The following is a 19,832-nucleotide window of genomic DNA, read 5'->3' on the forward strand; positions in this document are numbered from 1 at the left end:
CAGTTTATACTCTAATAATTAAGCATTTATGTAGAGGTCATTTGAACACATCTATTTTGTGCAGAAAGTATAAGCAGCTCTGTGCAGTTAACACATATGCCTTTAGGGGGCACTGTTAACCCATTTTCTCTCTTATTTTCACCCCTTTATGATAAATTGGGAGCCCCAGCTCTCTTAGATGTCATAAAATCTCTACTGCAGCCACAGAGGCCATGAGATCTATACAGTGTCCCAGACTGCTACGATGGGTAGTAGATGTTGCATGACCTCAACTGAGGTCACATCTTTAGTTTGTGCTTATCTTACCTTACAGATATTGCCTTCATGTGTTTTAATTTGACTTATGAAGAAATGCTGTGTGCCTGGAAATGGCATGCCTTTCTGACTGGAATCATCTTGGATTCAAAAAGGCTGAAGGACTCCAAGCATTCCACTATAAAAATGTTTAATCTTGTACATTTCTTACGGGTAAGATCAAATATCAAGAGATCTCCAAAACGCTTTAATAAAATTAATTATAAAATTATATAAATAAATTTAATAATTAGATCTAAATTCTATGAAATGTGAATAAAATTAAGGCTTTTTTTTCATTTCACCAGACATGTCAGATTGACCCAGAGGAGTTTGTAGCTCGGCTGATGAAAATGTCGTTTTAAGCAGCAGAGACACAACAGAGGCAGAGTGTTAAAGTGGGTGAAGGTGATATGCTCCTGTGTTCTCCTTTAGTCAGATAACTGTACAGAGGCTCAGTACAAAGTCCTGAGACTTCAGTTTTACACAATTCAGTTTGAACAATTGCTCCAGCTGCTTAAAATGATATAAAACAGAGATGAGACTAGAATTTTATGAGTTTTTCACACATCTCGAATGCTAATCACCCTGCAGTAGTAGTGCCAGGGTGATCAGCAACACCCTTGACATACTCCATGTGCACTTACAGTATACCTGTGCACAGGTTTGTTCATTGGAGCAGTAACTGCAAAACAAATCTTACTGTGGAGTTTTCTGTTTTGCATAGATGTTACCAGAAACAGAAGTCAACTGCTGTCTCTCGTGTGTTTCTGCGTTGTCCCTTGCATGCTTTCAGTACACAATTCCGTTTGTGATGAAGTACAATGCTTGCATGGAGCTGGTGTGGAAGGATCACTGTCGTCCAGTAATGCTGTTTCCTGAGGAGGATCCCTCACATACACACGCTACAAGATTGTGGATAGCACCCACCTGCACTTAATGAAGCATCCTGACTGCACAAGATATTCCTCCAAACCAGGGGTGTAAAACCCAGGTTCTCAAAGCTCTTATGTCTAATGGTTTTTTTTCAGTCTGAGAAGTCAATTAAGTGCTTAACCTCTTTTTTTTTAAATCGGAGATATACTGTATATTGGATTTTTCATAAGGTCTTTTTATAGTTGCTTACACAAGACATTATCTTTTATAAAGACAGTTACATATAATTCACCTCAGAACTTGGATAGAAATATAAAAAGTATGCTGAAGTACAAGTAGGTAGCTGCGTCAGCATGCGTAGGTTGCAAAGGAACAGATAAAGGTTTATTCCATGCTGAAAGGAAAAGGAAAGAGACGTTCAGATGTATAAACCTTTACCTGTCCCTTAAAAATCTGCAGCTTATTAAACAATGAGGCCAACTATGTAACAGAGAATGTGTGTGGAACAGAAATCATAAAACACCAGGCACACTTGAGCTTGACCCCCTGCTGCAACCCAACTTTGGGCACAATGAAAATATCCTATTTTTGAACTTTGGTACAAAGCAGTTCCTCTTTATTTAACGTCTGAACATTTCATGAGATTAACAAAACTGGCACTTGCGTAAATATTCACGCTCAACTATAAATGGAAATTACATTTATTTTATGATAAAAAATAGCACTTCAGTGATTCCCTGCTTTGCTGGTTAATTACATGTAAAAACTGCAGCCCTTTTCTCCCACTCACTAACCCACGAAGCACCACTGGTGCAAATTATCTTATTTCTATTTACAAATAATACATTTCTGAATTTTTTAATGTTGCATTTTTCTGAAAATCAACAATAAATGATAATTAAAGATTAGCCCTTTGTCATTTCACACAACAGTTTTCTCACTAGAACAGTGCGTCACTCTGCTGGAGCTGGTGCTGCAGTTGGACAGCTGTGCTCTGCCTTCCTGCCTAACTGGACCTACAGGAGCAGTGTTTCCAGTCTGAGCTGTAAGGGTTAAATATTTGAAAGGTGACAAACTGTTTCTACTGTGTCACCACAGTATGAACATATTTACAGTAAAACAAAAGTTTGACCATAGGTCATAAGAAAGCAATCATCATATTAAAAGACCTAAAAAACAGTAATGAAAAGGCTTCTTATTAGACAAACTGCCATACCTTCCATAGTCATTGAAGCACTTAAACCCATTTTAATTGGAGTGCATTTCCACCTTTTAAAACGGCAGCCTGCAGCACAAGTGGTCAACATCAGGCAAGCAGTTCATAACTGCATTGTAAACAGTTACTATTATTTACAGATTTCAAAACTGTAAAGAATGCTCATTTGAACCAGTTACAGTAAGATAAATTAAAGAATATTTTAAATCAGTTTCTGAACCATACAATAGCTATGAAGCAACTCAAAAGTGGCTTTTTAACAGTGCTATTTTCCAGCTATTTCTGTGTCCATCTGAGATGAGATGTGCAGCCACGATGGAGAAAGAACATTTTTTTTCTCCATAAGGCAGGTCTTCAAATTGAAAGCAGCTGGCGATTAAACCTAAAAAATAGAAAAATTAAATTGATATTTGAAATCCAGCACAAAAATAATTACAAAAACATTGGTATGAAGAATGTTTCAATTAATACATCTTGTGATGATATAGCCTCATAATAGACAAAAGGTATGTCCTCACTTACATAATAAAATAGGACAACAGCTCTCACACTATTGTGGATGGGCTTATGATTTGGCCTGTTTTCTGCAGATGGAAGGAGAGAAGCATTAGTTATTAATATGTTATTTGAAGGTTAAATGTATTTAGGATGATTTGTAGCAAACTTGGTCTGTACTGGATTTACGCATGAATATCAGTAAAGATCATTATCAGAAACATAACCTTACTTTCCTTAAGGTTAATCCTTGTAAGTATATTACGAGCCCAGTCATTTAATGTTGATTCAACCCTGACAGTTATTCCTCAGATGTATAATTAAGTGTTATAGTTGTCTATAATCAAAAATAATTTATTTGGCAGGAAGTGCCTTTGGTTAGAAGATACTGTAAGTGAAGAACAGAATTGAACAGAGACCAGCAGCATTAATTGTTCAGAGCCTTGGGTTTTCAGTGATATGAAATGGTAGACAATACAGCCTCTCTAAAATGTCCTGCTTACATCCTAAGTGCAAAAATTACCATTATTCTCCCTTCATGCACTGTGAACAAATGTCATTTACTCTATATACGCAAAACCAACCACATCACGTATTCCACGTTTCAGTTAGCTAACAATATAATGTTGTTACAGTATTAACAGTTATACAGATAACCCAACAGTCAAAAATGCTAGAGTGACATGTGCCTAAGGTATCAGGACGTCCCTGGTAGTGGACTCACAGCTGAAATATACTGGCTGTTGGTGAAGTGGGGTTTGTCATCCGCAGGGGACGCCACACTAGAGTAGCAGGAGGGGTCACAGGGAGAGCCTGGCTCCTCGGACAGGGTCTCAGGAAGGATGTTGGACACGCAGCCACTGTCTGAGCCACTGGAGCCGCTGCCCGACATGCAGTGGGAGGACGACCCAGAGCTCTCTGTGGCTGGAAAAAGATGGAACAGTCACTGAACCACAGCACCACAGTCACAGAACCATCACAAACAGAACAGGTCCTATGTCCAAACACACTACTTGGCCTTCCTCAATTACTCCCAGCTTTGGAAACAGCAGGTAATACTAGCCATTTTCAAAACAGAGACATTAGACTAGAACTCAGTTGTTTGTTATGCTGCTCAAGACAATGCATTTATAATTGTACATGTTCCTGAATGTGAAATAGATACATTTCTGTTATGTCAAGATAAAGCATTTGTACTTGTGTTCATTTGTACCAGTTTGTTTCCACATTACAGTGATACGTTTTCCATATAGAGTCAATGAAGGCCCACGGACTCTTCTAACTACTATACCATTAGGTAGTTGATGAAAATCTGACTTTGGACACCCCTTAAAGAAGAATATTTTTTCAATGCATCCATTAATATTTAACCTAGCTCTTCTTGAAATTTCAAATTTTGCAAAAAGCATTCCTTCTACCCCGTCATCATCTTTGAAGAAAATTACTAATCATGAATAAAAATTTTATATCTGATTTTGTTTTGTTTGGCTAGTGCACAGCATGCATCAGCTCCATTTAGATCTTCAGATGTCTCCCCGGGCAACTGCGCAAGAGTTTCTCCCTTCTCCTCTTGAGACAACAGTGCGCGTACTCCTGCCCCGACTCCCGAGACGGCGGTGTGCGTACTCCTGCCCCCACTCCCGAGACAGTGGTGTGCGTACTCCTGTCCCCACTCCCGAGATGACGGTGTGCGCACTCCTGCCCCCACTCCTGAGACGGCGGTGTGTGTACTCCTCCCCCTACTCTCGAGACGGCGGTGTGCGTACTCCTGCCCCCACTCCCGAGACGGCGGTGTGCATACTCATGGAGGGCTGGCTGCTGGTCTCGTGCTCCAGCTCATCCTCCTCAATGCATGTGCCGATGAAGGGTCGGTCCCCGGGCAGCAGGGTCTGACTGCTGTACATATGCAGGTTAAGGGGCCCAAGGAGGGAGGAAGACGAGGACCCACAGACGGATGGGGGGCTGCTTACAGAGGAGGGCAGAGGAGTCCTCTTGAAAGGGTTGGAGTGATCAAACAAAGATACTGCTATTGATGCCCGTGTTCTGGCTCCTAAAAAACAACACATGCAATATAGAGACATTGGTATGATCACTATAACACAGATGTTGGTGTTCAACTGCTGTGTGCAACACCCTTAAATTCAACAAGAACTGAAGAAGAAAATGAAGAGGAAATGTAGTTCAGTGTTTTGTGTTTTTGAAATTAAATGCAGACGGCAATGCAATATTAAAGTTTAAATGTTAAAATTCAATATTTACATGTAATATTTTACAGAGTACATTTTCTAAGTAAATGCAAAAAAAAGCTGATGAGAAAATGAAGCAAAGTGGATCGTTGTGAGCTCGTTTATCAGTCAGGCAACTGCTTATTCTGCACCAACCTCTTCCTTTCATAATGTAATCAATGGCTCTGTCACTAATGGCAGCTTCACTGGGTTTAATATCCAGATAAGGCTTGTTTCCCACTCCCATGGACACCATCTCCTGCATTCTGATTTCTAAAACACATGACAGGAACAGCCTTAGACTCCATAAACTACAGACACTAATACAGCAGAAATTTATAAAAACTAAAGTACAGTAATATTATTGATTTCAATTCTCATCATTTACTAATCATTATAGTCAAAAGCTAAACTGCAGAATTTAGCCAACATGAATACTGATTGTTCAGATCACTCATTAACAAAGCTTCTCAAATTCAACTGGATTGAAGTTTGAAGCTCATATGAACGGTTAGTAGAATGACAACATAAATATAGTATAAATTGATTATTGTTCATTACCCTTATTTCTGGTGGCTTGCTGCCAGAGGATTTTGGCAATATCAGAGGTCCATACATGTTTGATCTGTGCTGTAGCAGCCTGTAAGATGTAGGCTTGATTTTTAGAAGTTCTTCTTCTGAACCATATTTCAAACCGCAAGCCGCTGTCTCCAGAGTTCTCCGTCAAACCCACATCTGCAGTCTGCCAGGGATGACATCACAGTCTCACTCAGTAAAATTACAGTTTTGGCACAATTAAAAACGACAAAAAGGTGTATATGGGGAAAAAAACTGTGTGAAGTGCTTTAAGGTCCTGGAAGCGTTAGATTTCTTACTTTAAAAGAATGTTTGTAGATGAAGACATCCAGGCCACCCTCAATTCTTTTGGGCTTGCTGAAGAGAATCAGGTCTTCAAACAAGAACACATGTCTCTGACACTTCTTCCGCCCGTACCAGATAGTAAACTCATCCTGCCGCACAAGCTGGCCTTGCTCCTTCAGATTTACCTGAGAACATATCGTCAAGAGGAACTTTGACGATTCCACCCGATCCTTCCCATTTTAAACAATATATTTTGAGCATGCTTTGCATGCTTTTCTTACAGACAGCTTCATTTAGTAACTGCAGCTCCTTCCTTTGAGCACATTGAATTGTGAAGAAGCTCAGTTTAAGAAGAAGACAGCACTGTCAGTCATGAAGAGGAAGTCAGTATAACCTTGAAAGACCTGCAGACCTCTGGCCCTGTGGCTTCTCCCTCACTGCTCAAGGGGGGTTACTCACATCGCAGTCTCGGATGGCATCCATGGCCAGCAGATCATTGCCATGGCGCAGCTGGAACTTGACCATCTCGGCGGCAGCCCTCAGGTACACCAGCTCCTGGTCCTGTGCCTCGCTGCACTCCTTGATCAGGTCTTTCAGCAGCAGCGCGTATTTACTCATGCGCTGGATGGGCTTTAGCAGGTACGACGCCAGGTCCATCTTGTCCTCTAGCTGCAGCTGCTTATTCTGCACAAAACACATTCGGTGAGTCTAAGCATCAGAAAGCGCATCCTAGTGAGGCTGCAAAACACACCCTTCCATACAGAACATTTCCACTCATTTCTACTGTGAATGCTTATTACAGAAAACAGCAGTTACTTTCAGCTATCACTCATAACTTGGTACAACTTAATAATGCCACACCTGAAGAAGGCTCCACAGCTGAAACATTGTGTTTTCTTTCTTCTCTTTTCAGCATGGAATAAACCTGTTACTTGTTCCTTTGCAGCCTACACATGCTGACACAGCTACCCATCTGACTAATAATATAATAATAATTATATAATAATAATAATAATAATAATAATAATAATGCATACTCTTTTGTCATAGTAACTCAAATAAAGAAATAAAAAACAACAAAAAATATTATATTACTGATGTGCAGAAAATCAACCTGAAAGTTGTCGCAGTGTTTTGCATGTTCTCATCAGCGCGCCGGCTGATGACCAGGTGCTCTCTGCACTCACCCTGAAGAACGTGTTGCCGTGACTAGCCAGCAAAGCGTCCGATTTTGGTTTGTTCTTGCTGTACAAGGCATACATCCCAAACTGGTCTTGCTGGAATCAGCAGAAGATGACAAAATATTTTAATGATGTATACAATATCTGTTGGATGCTTTTTATGAAATAAAAATAATCAAGACAACAATATGAAATTTGTTTATATATTCTCATTATTCACTAATCTACATTACAACTACCCTGCAATTTGAGTCATAATGAACTAAAACACTCTAAGCAATTTCACAGAACAGCACACCACTCCCATATTTCTGAAAAATAGGCCCTGCAGCGAAGTTTGTGGATTATTTCTGTAGTGTTGCACATTAAAATGTTTTAAAATTGTATCCGTGGTTTGAAAGCACCACAAAATAATGAAACACAAGACATCAAACAGAAGCAAAGCAACTCTAATTTACTTTAACTGCAAACTTTCATGTGGTTCCTTGAATTATATGTCGTTATATGACCCATTAACTCAACTTCTGGCCTAAACAGACAACATAAAGATGGAAATTTTACATGAATCAGAGGATTTGTAGTTTGCCTGGGGCTATACCACCTAGAAGGTCTGGTCTGGACGTAGACGGCACAGTGCTTTGCAAGGAAACACCAGAAATGTGTCACAAGAGGGATTTTACAATTTGGCAAAGTGAAGCAGGAGTATGGAATGTTAAGATTACCTGTTTAAACTTTCAATTAAAATTTACCAGTATGCAAATATCATGTCTTAAAGGACAAAAGCAATATTTTCTTCATAAATGGTGCTTTTTACAATTGTTTCTTAGAAAACAAAAGCCAGCAAGGCTGGCTGGGCTATCGTCTGATGCAGTGAGGCAGTGATTAACCCCTTCCTCAATGCAGATGGGAAGAGACACTCCAGACTTACTGCACTCTCTCCATTCTGGTTTGCTATGCTAGTTCTGCTAACAGAGCTGGAGCTGACAGAGTGAGGTAGAGATCAGTCCTAGGAAAATGTGCAAGAGGCCCCTTGCAACCTCATGCTTCTTAGTGCTATCTCTCCCCATGTCAGGTTTTCTCTGCCATAATTACTCTGTGCTCAAATAGCAATTTTGGTGAACACAATTCAAAAGTACACAGGCCCAATCTGCCACAGGCTTGTCCTTATACTTGTAATTGGATCCTGACTGGAATAATAGGAACAAAATTGGTTTGGTTTAGAATTTCACACAAGACTGAAGGATCATTTAATGGCTTAAAGGTTGTTTTTTTTTCCTTGCATCAAAAATTACTATCACCTCTTTCAGGTGATTTTCAACTAATGCCATTTTGAATGGTTTCAGGGAAGATTATTTAATTTCCCATGTACAAACAAAGCCTGTTCTTTTCATCTCTAGAAGTACTGCCTTAGGAACTTTCTATGTGCCTATGGGTTTCCATGCAAGTGCAGGGCCTTACGTGTCTGAGGAAGCAGTGGCTGACGCGGAGAGGGTGGTTGCAGCAGCTCTCCAGCTCCTTCAGGAAGTACTGGCTGTGGAAGTCCACCAGCTTCTCCAGGTTCCCAAAGATCACGCTCCGCTTCCCACGCAGGTCCTGGGGCAGGTCCTGGCGCTCCATCTCTGGGAAGTAGTGATCGATGACGTAGCGCAGCGAGCGCACGTACTCACGCTCGGTGGTGACCATCTCATCCACAATGTGCCTCAGCTTGCTGGAAGACATGAGCAGTGCAGGGAGAAAACTGAGCCTCTGTGTTCAAATGATGCAGAGCTCTGCAGGAAACTCCAGGGCAGCAGCTCCACAGACAGCACAAAGGCCTGCATCAATCATTGCCTTAAATACTTGGGTTTATTGAACAGTGAGTGCTTTTTCCCCCGTAAAATGCTAAAAAAATCTTCCAGTTGCCATATTCTTAGCAGTGAAACACAAACCAGAGCACAAAAAAGAAACCTATGGGAAAGTTAATTTACTTACAAAAAAAGGGATCTCATTTTGAGGAGTGTAGAACAAGCTAAGCAGCAATGTTATTAATACTCTGGCCTCTTTCAAACAGATCCTTGCATCACTTAGGCTGAATGGTCTCCTCTTATTTTTAACTCCTCCTATTCTTTCACTGTCCATACACAGCTCATAACCTTCAGTTTACAGTAAAACATATTTATTGACATACTACACAGGATGAGGGAATCAAGCATTGATCAAACCCCGAGTTGTATTAATCACATTAATTTGTTGCTCACAACCCCTGCTCACCAGCTGTGATCACTGACAGGAGTAAAAAACCAACTGTATTTAACATCACTTATACCTCCATGGTGAAAAAGGCCAATCAGGGGTACTGACTGCATGTACAATGAAACAGATAAATAAATTAGTAGGTAACATCTGCATTCAGGCTTCTTTCAGAATTAAGAGTTGTAATGCCAGCACAGCATTATTCTGGTGCATTGCATAAGTATGTGTTTATATGATATCTAAAGCATTTAATAAAGCTGTATAAGTAACTAACAATATTTGTGAATTAACAGCTATAAATGTAAGAATATAAAGTCTTTCCTTCAAAAAAATGTTTACTGTCAACTGTCAACTGTCAAAGCAGATATACACAATTCACTTTTTAACTGAAACAAAAACCAATAATAAAACAATCCTCTCCATCAAGCCAAGGGGGATTAATAGTGTGTTGCCCAGCTGCATCAATTAATCCAGACAAGACTGTAACTGACATTAATCCTGCCCTGTTCTGCTGGATGGCCAGGTACCCTCCACAAGAAAACACCAGTCACTAAAGACAAACCCACACACCCTGGCCAGTATCCACAGGCTGAGTAAGAGGAAGTAGTGGGAATGTTTGTGTTTCACATCTTAGCAAAAATACTGTAGTTTAAGAATCATCTCCAGTCTCCAGATTTATTCCGTGTGATCCCTTTGTCACTCTTCTAGTAGATCAGATCATCAGTCTGTCAGTCAGGGGAACCAAAAGCCCTGCTGTCTGCTTGGCCTGCTCTCAGTCGACTAGAGCGCCTCTCAGTACACACAACCGTCCTATTGTGTCCTTCTGCTGCACTCTGGCCAGAGCAGGGTCCTTTCACACTTTCCACTTCACTGCCACTGTCTTGGTCTGCTCAGGGGGCTTAGGGCAAGATCTTCACATTTCTACCCTGTTAGTGAAAAGCTTCCTTCTGTAGAATTGTAACAGATAATACACAAACACAAACAATCCCATATACAGTTTACACATTACTCTGCAAAGTTCACAGGCACATCCAGGACTTACAATATATGTATGTTCTGAAGATTAACAATTTACTGAACAGCTTCATTTAATATAACAACTTGGTTATTAATACAGCTTAACTTGGGCTGTAAACAATCTTTAGAATGTTTATTATTGACATAATTTATTCCTCTCTTCATTCATAAAGCTAACAGACTTTTGTCATCAAAATACTACCAAACAACAAAATCTGTAAATTTCAGGAGAAAATCAACACAGAAAGGTGTTTCTGTTTAAGGAAAGAAAAACTGAGTGAAAAGTGCAGAACTATGCAAAGTGTCTTATAAACCAGTAGGTCTTTAATAATACAGATATCACTATTACTTCAGAAATCAATCACCAGCTGTGACATGAAATCACAGATAAGATAATCCTTACTTTGCAGCATTGAAGACTAATTTCTCAGTCTGATCACTTAAAATATTTCTTGTGCATATCGTGTTCACACACATGATCCAAGACCTTTCAATGGAAATGCTGAATAGCAGATACTTTAAAGGAAAGAAAAACCATGAAACTGTGTGTGGCTTTTTAAACTAGAAACAAGCTGTGAAAACAAAGCCAGTCCAGTCCAATAAGTGTCGAGATGTCTGCAGCTACAAGATTTAGACACTGAAGTGTTACCATTCCCAAAAGACCTTGAAAATATCATTTCCGAGTCACAGACTGATAAGCACTGATAACAAGGGGGCTGTCCTGTCAAATCAGCACGAAGTTCTGTTAGTCTCCTATACATGTGTGTATACAGTGACTTCAGAGAAAAATAAATGAGGAATCCCTATCAAATAACTGGTAAATGCCCTGGTTGCCCATTCCAGACTCTGGAGGATGTGTTCTAAGACAGTGGGGCCTCCAGATCCTCCAAACTGGTTACATTAAGAGTATGTTGAGACAAGTTGTTAGTATCTCCTCTCGTCCTTCAGCATGAAGAATACCAACTGATGTCTTCAAACATTTTATAATCACTCAATGCAGATGTAACAAAAGGAGGAATTTATTTCTCCTACACTCAATCAAAATATTTAGTCAAGAAATTGGTTCACAGTAAAGGAGTATTGGTTTATGGCATCTGTGCAGTTATAGGGGCTTATTGTGATTGTGGGACAGTAAACTTACAGGTTCTTGTAAACTGTGTGGAGTCCTGAAGTAGTGGTGTGTAATGACTTTGTATGGGTTGATGTCTTTTATGTAATGAAGTTCAAGTGGGTAGCTGCATCAGCATGTGTAGGCTGCAAAGGAACAAGTAAAGGTTTATTCCATGCTGAAAAGAAGAAAAGAAACACGTTTCAGCTGTGGAGCCTTCTTCAGGTGCTTCAGTGTACTGTATATTGAGCCAAAACTGTTTCTTTTTTCTCTTTTCAGCATGTAATAAATCTTTACTTGGTCTTTTATGCAATGTTATATTTGTTGAGACTGTTTTGTTAAACATTTGTTAATTGTTGATATGTACCATTTGTATGTTGTTTTAAGTCTCTGTGCGTGTAAAACATAGCTGTTTAGACACAAAACAAATTTCTGAGAAATCTGACAATAATGTATTATTGTATCGTATTCCTGCTACCTGAAAACTGCTCTACAGTGAAGTCAGATTCTAAACTCACGCTTGGTCACGGCTGTCAGAGACGCACATGCCAGGGACCCGTAACAAACTCATTGTAACGGTGCAAAGAAGGGTGGTGAAAAGAGTTAACACAATTCACGTTTTTCAGAATATTCCTTTCATCTTCTGCAGATTCTGCACTCTAAAGCACGTGGAGTTGTTTTTCATGGCATAATGCTTCAATTAAAATAGCTGGAGTGGAAAGACTGTGTTTTCTGGCAACACCATTAACTCTGAGCACAGTGGTTCCACTGGGAGCTTCATCCCCCACATATCTTAGCAATGACACTTCATTGGAACCTGCCTTTATAGACAAGGTTCTGTAACCACATTAAATGGAGAAGGAAAATTCCTAGTAGGACACATATTTAATTATTTTTTTATCTAAAATTCCTACCACTTTACACAACCAGAAGTAATCTTTTGTGGTGTAAACATCTCAGTCCTGCCTCCCCACGTTCTTCCCTGGGACTCACCTGCCCTTGGCCCGCACTTCAGGGAGGGGGGTGCTGCTCCTCTGGCCCTGCCCCTGCCCCTGGGGGGCTGCGGTCCAGCTGTGGCCCGGAGAGCGCGGCCCGCAGGAGCGGTCCGTGATCTCCGTGCTGCTCACCTCCAGCCCCTTGATGAAGACGCCGGTGTTGCCGCGCCGCGCGGGCTCACTCAGCGTCCTCTGGCAGGTGCCGTAGCGGGTCCCCTCGCTGCAGGGGATGTCAAAGCTCTGGGTTTTCCTGAGCACGCGCCTGCCCTTTTCCAGCAGGGGCTGCCCGGGGCTGGTGGAGCAGGAGGCGGCCCGGGGATGCAGCTCCGGCTGCAGCTCCTGAGAGGACTCCTCGGAAGAAGCGCTGCGGTTCAACCTGTTGGTGTGTGAAGGGGTGCTGGAAACCCAGCTGGCACCCCTCAGCTCAGAGCCAAACAGGTTCAGGGCGGGGGTCTTGGTGACACCATAGTCTGCCGGTCCGGCCTCCGGAGCAGCCCTCGCTGGTCCACAGGGACTCCCTGTAGAGGGGATGGCGGGTCTGTCTCTTGGCCAGCCGCCAGAGAAGACCCTCCTGCTGCAGAAGGAGATGCTGTTGCTGCGCTCATGCTGCAGCTTCTGATCAGAGCTCTCTGAGTACCGCCTGCTTCCGGTCTCGCCACAACTCTTCACGTTGCCCTGCTCAGAGGGCAGAGACCGCCGGGTCCTCAAGGCTGCTTCCAACTTCTTCTCAAACATCTGTGTAGTTTCCTGGCACTTTGACCAAGCAAATTTCCACTGTTTCAGCCCTTTGTCATTCTTTAATTCTCCAGCCAGGTCCTTCATCTCCTGAAATTTGGCCTCAGGAATCTCAGGGTGATGCAGGGTATAGCTCTCTAGACACTTGATGACCGTGCTGCACTTCTCCGGCATGCTGCAGTCTTCCATGGTGATGCACGCGAGGTGGCGCATGCCCTCCAGTGCCCACTCGTACGCCTGCCACGGAGAGGGAAGAAAATCAGATCAAGTCATCTCTAGCAGAAAAGAAAGGAAACATTCAAACTCACTGCCTTAAAGCCCATGAAAACAACACTGTATGACACAACTGCTTGCAGCCAAGAAAGCGCTTCTGTGTTACAAAAGGACTCTTTAACGCAAATAAGAGGACAAACAAGGGGCTCTTTATTGGTTCAGAATCATACAGACTAAAAGCCGATTCTTTTTTATTGTGTGGGTAAGAACTGGCAGTTTGGTCCCTTGGTCTTTGGGAGAAGGGCTGCTCTTATCTAAAAATGATGTGTGCTTTGTTTAAGGGTAATCAGCAGAGATGTACAAGGGTCCTCTACTAATGGTGTCCTGAAACAGTTTTAATACAAATAAATAAGGAATGTGTGAAGGTGCTATTCTCAGCATTGAGTGCTTTACATAAAAATCAAGAGGAGGAATACTTAATTTTACCCTGCTATTTTTCAGTGACTCAGAAAGACCTAACAGAAAGACACTTTTTTTGTTCCTAGTGGAGTTTAATGTCTTTTAAGGCTAGCTTCATTGGGACATTAGTGGGTATGCAAAGAGTAATTCAAATAATTTAATTAAATTAAAATTTAAAACAAATAAAAAAAATGGTTTTTCCAAAGCATGTTCAGCCAATATTTCATATCACCAAAGATTCTTTTATGGCACATATACAGTATTTAGAAACTGTATTCCAGCCATACTGCAAAGCTATTTCCAAGACTTCAGGATTTCAAAGATTCTATTATCTTACAAAACATCATCTGACTGTTTCAAGCTCAAAACACAGAATGGACCTACATGCACCAAAACTTATTCTAACAGCCTCTGAGAGTTATTTCTTTCCTTGACATCTAAGGCATTCCTGTGATTGTCTTGACTAGAGAAAATGCCTTGAGTCACCAAAATGCTCTCTGCTGACAGATTTGTTCTTTAAGTTTATAGGTGACACTTCTCTTCTCTTTTAGAGCTTTCAATCCCCACATACCACACATGACCTTCCTAGGAGGGTGTTGTGACACCAGTGCCACATACCAGCATTTCAGAAGACCTGTGCTAAGTTACTGAAGTTACCAGCAGTCTTTAGGTCACATACCACCAACAATAGGAGACACAAACATGTGACAGCACTGAAACCACAACAAAAGACAAGGGGGAAAAAGACCACAAGATATAATTAATGACTCTAGGCTGTCTATGACACGTTTAGAAACTTCACAAACAAACCTTGAACGAACAGTTGCACTTCACCCACTGTAACGCTAGAGCACTGAGGTAGATTTTATGCAGTAAAGTTTTTCTGTGTGCAGTTTTCCAGATGTATTTCTCATTTTCACAGTGCCTGCTGCCTCCTTACAGTGTATACTGAGCCCCAGAGATGTGAGGTGCACTTTGCTACTACATCCTGAGCTGCAGCACAAAGTGAGCATGAAATTAATTACTGTTGCTACAGTAGCCTCAAAAAGCCAAGTTTATAGTTGATTTAACACCAAATCTAAAGTGAAAAACTATTAGACCACTACAATTGGCTGGCTCACCATAGATTTGAAGAATTTTATTTTTAAAAGAATAAAAAGCTCCCATGTTTATTCAGTGAACCTTTGAAAGTGAATTACAAAGCTTTGTGAAAACGTGGAAGAAAGCAATTTAATTATCTTTTTCAGAAAAATAAGTTCATATCCATAGGGTTTTCAGGAACACTTATTGGAACAGACAATAATTCTTTCTTTAGCATCCTTGTGAGCCTTCAATAGTGACTTATTACTAATAGTGGAACACAGCACAAACGTTTTTGTAAAAAATGAATAAAAAGACTTAGAACACTGGTAAAGGCAGCACAGATGAGAAGCTTAGCAAACCAGCTCCTTAAAATATGAGGCATCTTGCCCTTACATTTTACTGTCATTAGTGTGAGAAAGAAGATCAGGAGGAGGACCTGGACACAACACAATAGGGGGCTGAAAGTGGACGGCTCTGCCCTTCAGTAACACATGGACCACACATGGAGAGACACACCTTTATCACCACTCTGGACACACCAGCTCACCCAGATTCATGTTCTCTACTTAAATGTTATTCTGAAATGCACAGAGAGGCAGAGCAGTCCTCCTGAGTACTGCATCCTCATTCACCTCATTGAGTTTCTTTCAATTTTAATGAAAATTAAATTGACTTTGATAAAGAATTATCCTGTCCTTTGCGATGTGCAGCACCTGTTTCCATGTATGGTCACTTAAGCATTGCAGCAGTTTCCAGGTGCCTACTTGCTGGGCCACTCTGTAAGGTTGGCCTCCTGGGTGCCCGTTCTCCTCTCGGCCTACAAAGATGTACCCTGACTCTGTGAGCTCTGCGATACTCCACCCGTGTGTGGCACTGCGGGTGAAGAGGAAGCATCGACAGATGTGGGGTCCGGGTTAAGGGGGTGTACTGTGCACTTTGTTGGTGAAACGTCTGATTAAATTAAGTGTGCTTTAATAATCTCATTAGATATGCAGGACATCAGGAGTGAGGATGACAGGTCCAGCAGCTGCTGTGAAAAAAAAACAGGCCAAGAAGCGTCTGGTGAGCCACGCTTAAAGTGTGCCTGGTTCTTCTTTCATTCAGTCCCCCGTTTCACAAAAGACAAAGTAAAATGCAGACTTGACTTCCTCCTTGGACTGCATTCTAAAAAAGGCTTGTTTCCTTTCTTCCAGCCAGTAGCCAGACATGAAGCAATACAGAATAGACCAATTAAATTTTCTAAAACAAACACTTTTAGAGTCTTTTTCTATTTTTCCAACTTTTCCTGCTTCTTGAGTGTGAAGATTAGGAACAGATGTTTCTCTTTTAAAAGCCAATTAAAATTTTTATTTAATTTCAAGCATTGATGATAAGTGAGATACAGGATGATAGGGCATGGCCTCAAGTCCACATTATGGTGTAAAGGGTTAGTTAAAAGTGAATAATTCTCCAAATTCAAAGGCTGATTTGAGGTACTGCCTGAAAATCTTTTTTTTTGCTTATCATTCCATTAGTTCTATTTACATTAAAACACCTTATTTGTAAAAGGTGTCAAAAACAACAACAACAACAACAACAATAATAATTTAATTTCTAAAATGTCAGAGATATATCCCTACCCTTTTCTCCCAAAGAGAAAGGACAAATTATGCTAGAAAACGTGTTGAATGACAAATCTTTAACAGTGCTAGTCTCTAACATAGGCTGAAATTACAGGCAAATATTTAAGAGAAATGTTATGTCCTTTTAAAAGTTTGCTTACATGACAAATTCAACAAGGAAGTGCATTAATATGTTACTTTGTCAGGGCACTAAAGCTGCAGCACTGCTGGCCTCCCCCAGCTCTGAATATGACCTCCACTGCATCATTACAGACTCTCATAAACCTTTGGGTCCGCACATCATTTACAGATCTGTACGTATCTCTCACATTGGCCTGGGAAGCTCAGGCAATTTAGAAATTCTCTAAGCCTATTTTTGCATGACCCCTCTGTAGTGCTTGCCTTCATGTTATGCGTATTGGAAAGACAAGCTGTGCATAAATCATTTTCTGCTACAATTTGAAGAGTCACTGGGGAAAAGGGAAATGAGTCAAACACAGTTAACCCATCACTGTCAATTAAACTGCTGATCTACAAAGGGAATATTCAGATGTTCAGAAGGGATTAGAACTAAAATCCCTCCTTAACTGAAGTACTGTACACAGACCAGAGCACTTTAGAATACTACCCTTAATGTTTACTGTTTAGTTCACAGCAGTGACCAGGGCATGGTGGTGCTGGAGGTCCCTGTTTTTTTACTCTGTTGCCTGCAAATCTGTAAGTTTGAAATCAGGAAAATCAACAACAGTACAAATCCACTAAAGGCCTCCAAAGCTAAGCATATAATGTTTAAATATTATTTAAGAATATACACCTAAATAGGCATCAGATAAAAATTATTCTAGATTACAAGACCAAATCACAAAATTAGTTAAATGTGGAGCTGCTTTTCAAGCAGACATTTCAAGAACCAGTCAAAAGATGAAAGACCTGGCAGATGTATTGCTGTTTCACTTTAGTAAGTACAGCACAGAGGCCTGGAGAGGTCAGCACAAGTCCAGACTGTGATGAAGACTGTCTGAGGGCTGTATAGTGGCCAGTGACCCTGCACAGCTCCCTGCCTGCAGCCCAGTCAACCAGCATCATCAGAGGCATGTTAATTCTTCTACAGGAATTAGGGTTTCCAAAGATGAAAAGGACTGGGAGGGGATTAATTCATTTCTCTTTGAAATTCCATCTGTAGCCTGTCCACACCTATTACCATAATCAAAATGGCTTAATGACATCAGGACTTTGTTTCTGAACAAAGCATTGAAGCCCTCAAGATTCCTCTACAAGCACTTTGAACTATATTCCAAGTGTAACTTCAACATACATAAACTACACATGGTGTTCTTAATCACTTTGATTTCAGGGTTTTGCTGAGATCTCTAGTCATATGAGAGTTCGTGCACCTGGCACCACTCTTCTATATTCTTCCCACTGCATAATAAGCTAAAGCTTATGAACGGAACAGCTGCCCTGCCTTCTAGTTCAAGAGAAACTCATACAAACAGCTCTCTTACACAGCAACAGGAGAAGAAATATTATCCCCATGCAAGGGAATGAAAACTTTATTTTTCACCAATATACAATGTACTACTGCAATCGTTACTCAAAAAATCAAACTGCTTCATATTTGCAGGTTTTGTCCAGCTATGTGTAAGTAAATCCAACACTGTCTAGCTCGGCCTTGAACAGTCGTCTCTTCTGGCTCAGTGTGGACGTGGTGACGAGTGGCGGGCAGGCAGGCAGGCCTCCATTGAGAAGGGACAATGCAGTTAACATCACCAAAAGCCCACAGACCAGTGGCCCGGACAGCTGCCTCCCTGCCTGCCTGTAGACCACAGCATCCCTACCTGCAAAGGTCATTTGGCCTACAGCAGACACACAACACAACAGCCTTAATGCTAATATTAAGACACACTAATTTGAACTAAATGCATCCTGACTGAGGTGCAGAAATTAAATTTAACATTTTAAATGGCATAAAGTCTTCATCAGAACTGTAGGTTATCTGGGAACAAGTAGCTATGGTGTGTTAAGACTATGTTGTAGAGACATATGATTTCCTCCTATTATTTTAAAACCTAAGAACCTATAAAAGGACTATGCAACAGTAACAGTGCAAAGGCAAAAATAAAATACAATACTTAAAAAATGAAACATTCTAGCTTTATAAATCTTCCAATGTACAAACATTGCCACAATCACAAAGGTGTGGTATCCTGCCTGCCACCTGCCCTACCTTGCTGGTGTTGTGGTCAGAATCCTGTTCCAGGGGGGCTGTAATTCCTCGAGCAGCACACTGTGCTGTTGCAGTTATCCTTCTCTGAAACACACTGAGCCTCTGGCGCCCACAGCCCACTCCCCACTACCTCACACTATTCACAGGCAAATACTAGGCTAAATACCAGATGGGATACCCCCGGTAACAGGGGGGATGGGGGAGGAGGGGGGTGTCTGTCGCCGGCACTACAAAGCCGCTGGAGTGTAGAAAGAGGGGGAACACAAAACTTGGCACTGGAGTGCTACCTGGATTCAATTAATCCACTGACACAAAACAAAATACCAGGCTTGATTAATGGTAATAATTGATGCTTTGTGGTTCTTACCTTCATTTCTGTGTATTTTTCATATTTTTTTCCCCACAACGCTCTTATACAACAAGCATTTTAGGTTGAAGATTACAATCGTTAACAAGAAAGAAAAAGAGGCTCATCTGAACAAATCCTCTCACACTGTCACAGGTTATTAACTAAATGGAATCTAGCTGTACTTAAATTTTCATGATTGCATTAAAAACAATTAAAAAGGTTGCTTTACTTAGTAACTGCAGTGTTTTACTGCATCTGACATTACCCCGTTAAATCACCGCTATTCAAAACCACAGCAGGCAATAATGTATTCAGTGTCGAATTTCCTTCAATATTCATTTTAAAAACCAGTGGCCTGGAAGCTCCTGTGAGAGCAGGACAGAGGTCCAGATGCCTCAGCTCTTCACAGCCCTACAGTATTGACGTCTGGATCAATTCACAACAGGCAGACACTTGAATGAGTTAACTGGAGCTCAAAATATTGATATGCCTTTCCGCCAGATTGATACCTACCTGTGCAATTCAACCACCATCAAAATTACAACCTTGTAAAAACAAAGTCATAACATTTGTAGATTGTGAGCTAATTTTCTAAAAGGATATAAATGTTTTTAGATGGGAATTAGGACAATATGTTCAATCTGTTTTAGGATTGTTTCGATGCT

The 19,832-nt window shown here is 40.9% G+C and overlaps 1 protein-coding gene across 7 annotated transcripts in view; it reads right to left on the reverse strand.

Annotated features, from left to right (window-relative positions):
- Window positions 1-1,769: 1,769 nt before the first annotated feature.
- Window positions 1,770-19,832, reverse strand: part of plekhg4 (pleckstrin homology and RhoGEF domain containing G4) — a 69,213-nt gene continuing 51,150 nt past the window's right edge. For 6 of the 7 annotated variants that reach the window (XM_088938994.1, XM_088938993.1, XM_088938995.1 and 3 more), the window contains 11 exons: window positions 12,499-13,472; window positions 8,607-8,856; window positions 7,155-7,244; window positions 6,427-6,651; window positions 5,982-6,152; window positions 5,668-5,848; window positions 5,263-5,379; window positions 4,683-4,931; window positions 3,606-3,805; window positions 2,909-2,970; window positions 1,770-2,768 (listed from right to left, as the gene is read on the reverse strand). In XM_088938994.1, coding sequence (XP_088795120.1) covers window positions 2,932-2,970; window positions 3,606-3,805; window positions 4,683-4,931; window positions 5,263-5,379; window positions 5,668-5,848; window positions 5,982-6,152; window positions 6,427-6,651; window positions 7,155-7,244; window positions 8,607-8,856; window positions 12,499-13,472 — 2,496 coding nt within the window. In that variant the 3' untranslated portion in view covers window positions 1,770-2,768; window positions 2,909-2,931. The remainder of the gene's footprint in view (window positions 2,769-2,908; window positions 2,971-3,605; window positions 3,806-4,682; window positions 4,932-5,262; window positions 5,380-5,667; window positions 5,849-5,981; window positions 6,153-6,426; window positions 6,652-7,154; window positions 7,245-8,606; window positions 8,857-12,498; window positions 13,473-19,832) is intronic. The other variant, XM_088938990.1, reaches the window with a different exon arrangement.

Source organism: Atractosteus spatula, chromosome 21, assembly GCF_055471065.1.
Source record: "Atractosteus spatula isolate fAtrSpa1 chromosome 21, fAtrSpa1.hap1, whole genome shotgun sequence".
Taxonomy (NCBI): domain Eukaryota; kingdom Metazoa; phylum Chordata; class Actinopteri; order Semionotiformes; family Lepisosteidae; genus Atractosteus; species Atractosteus spatula.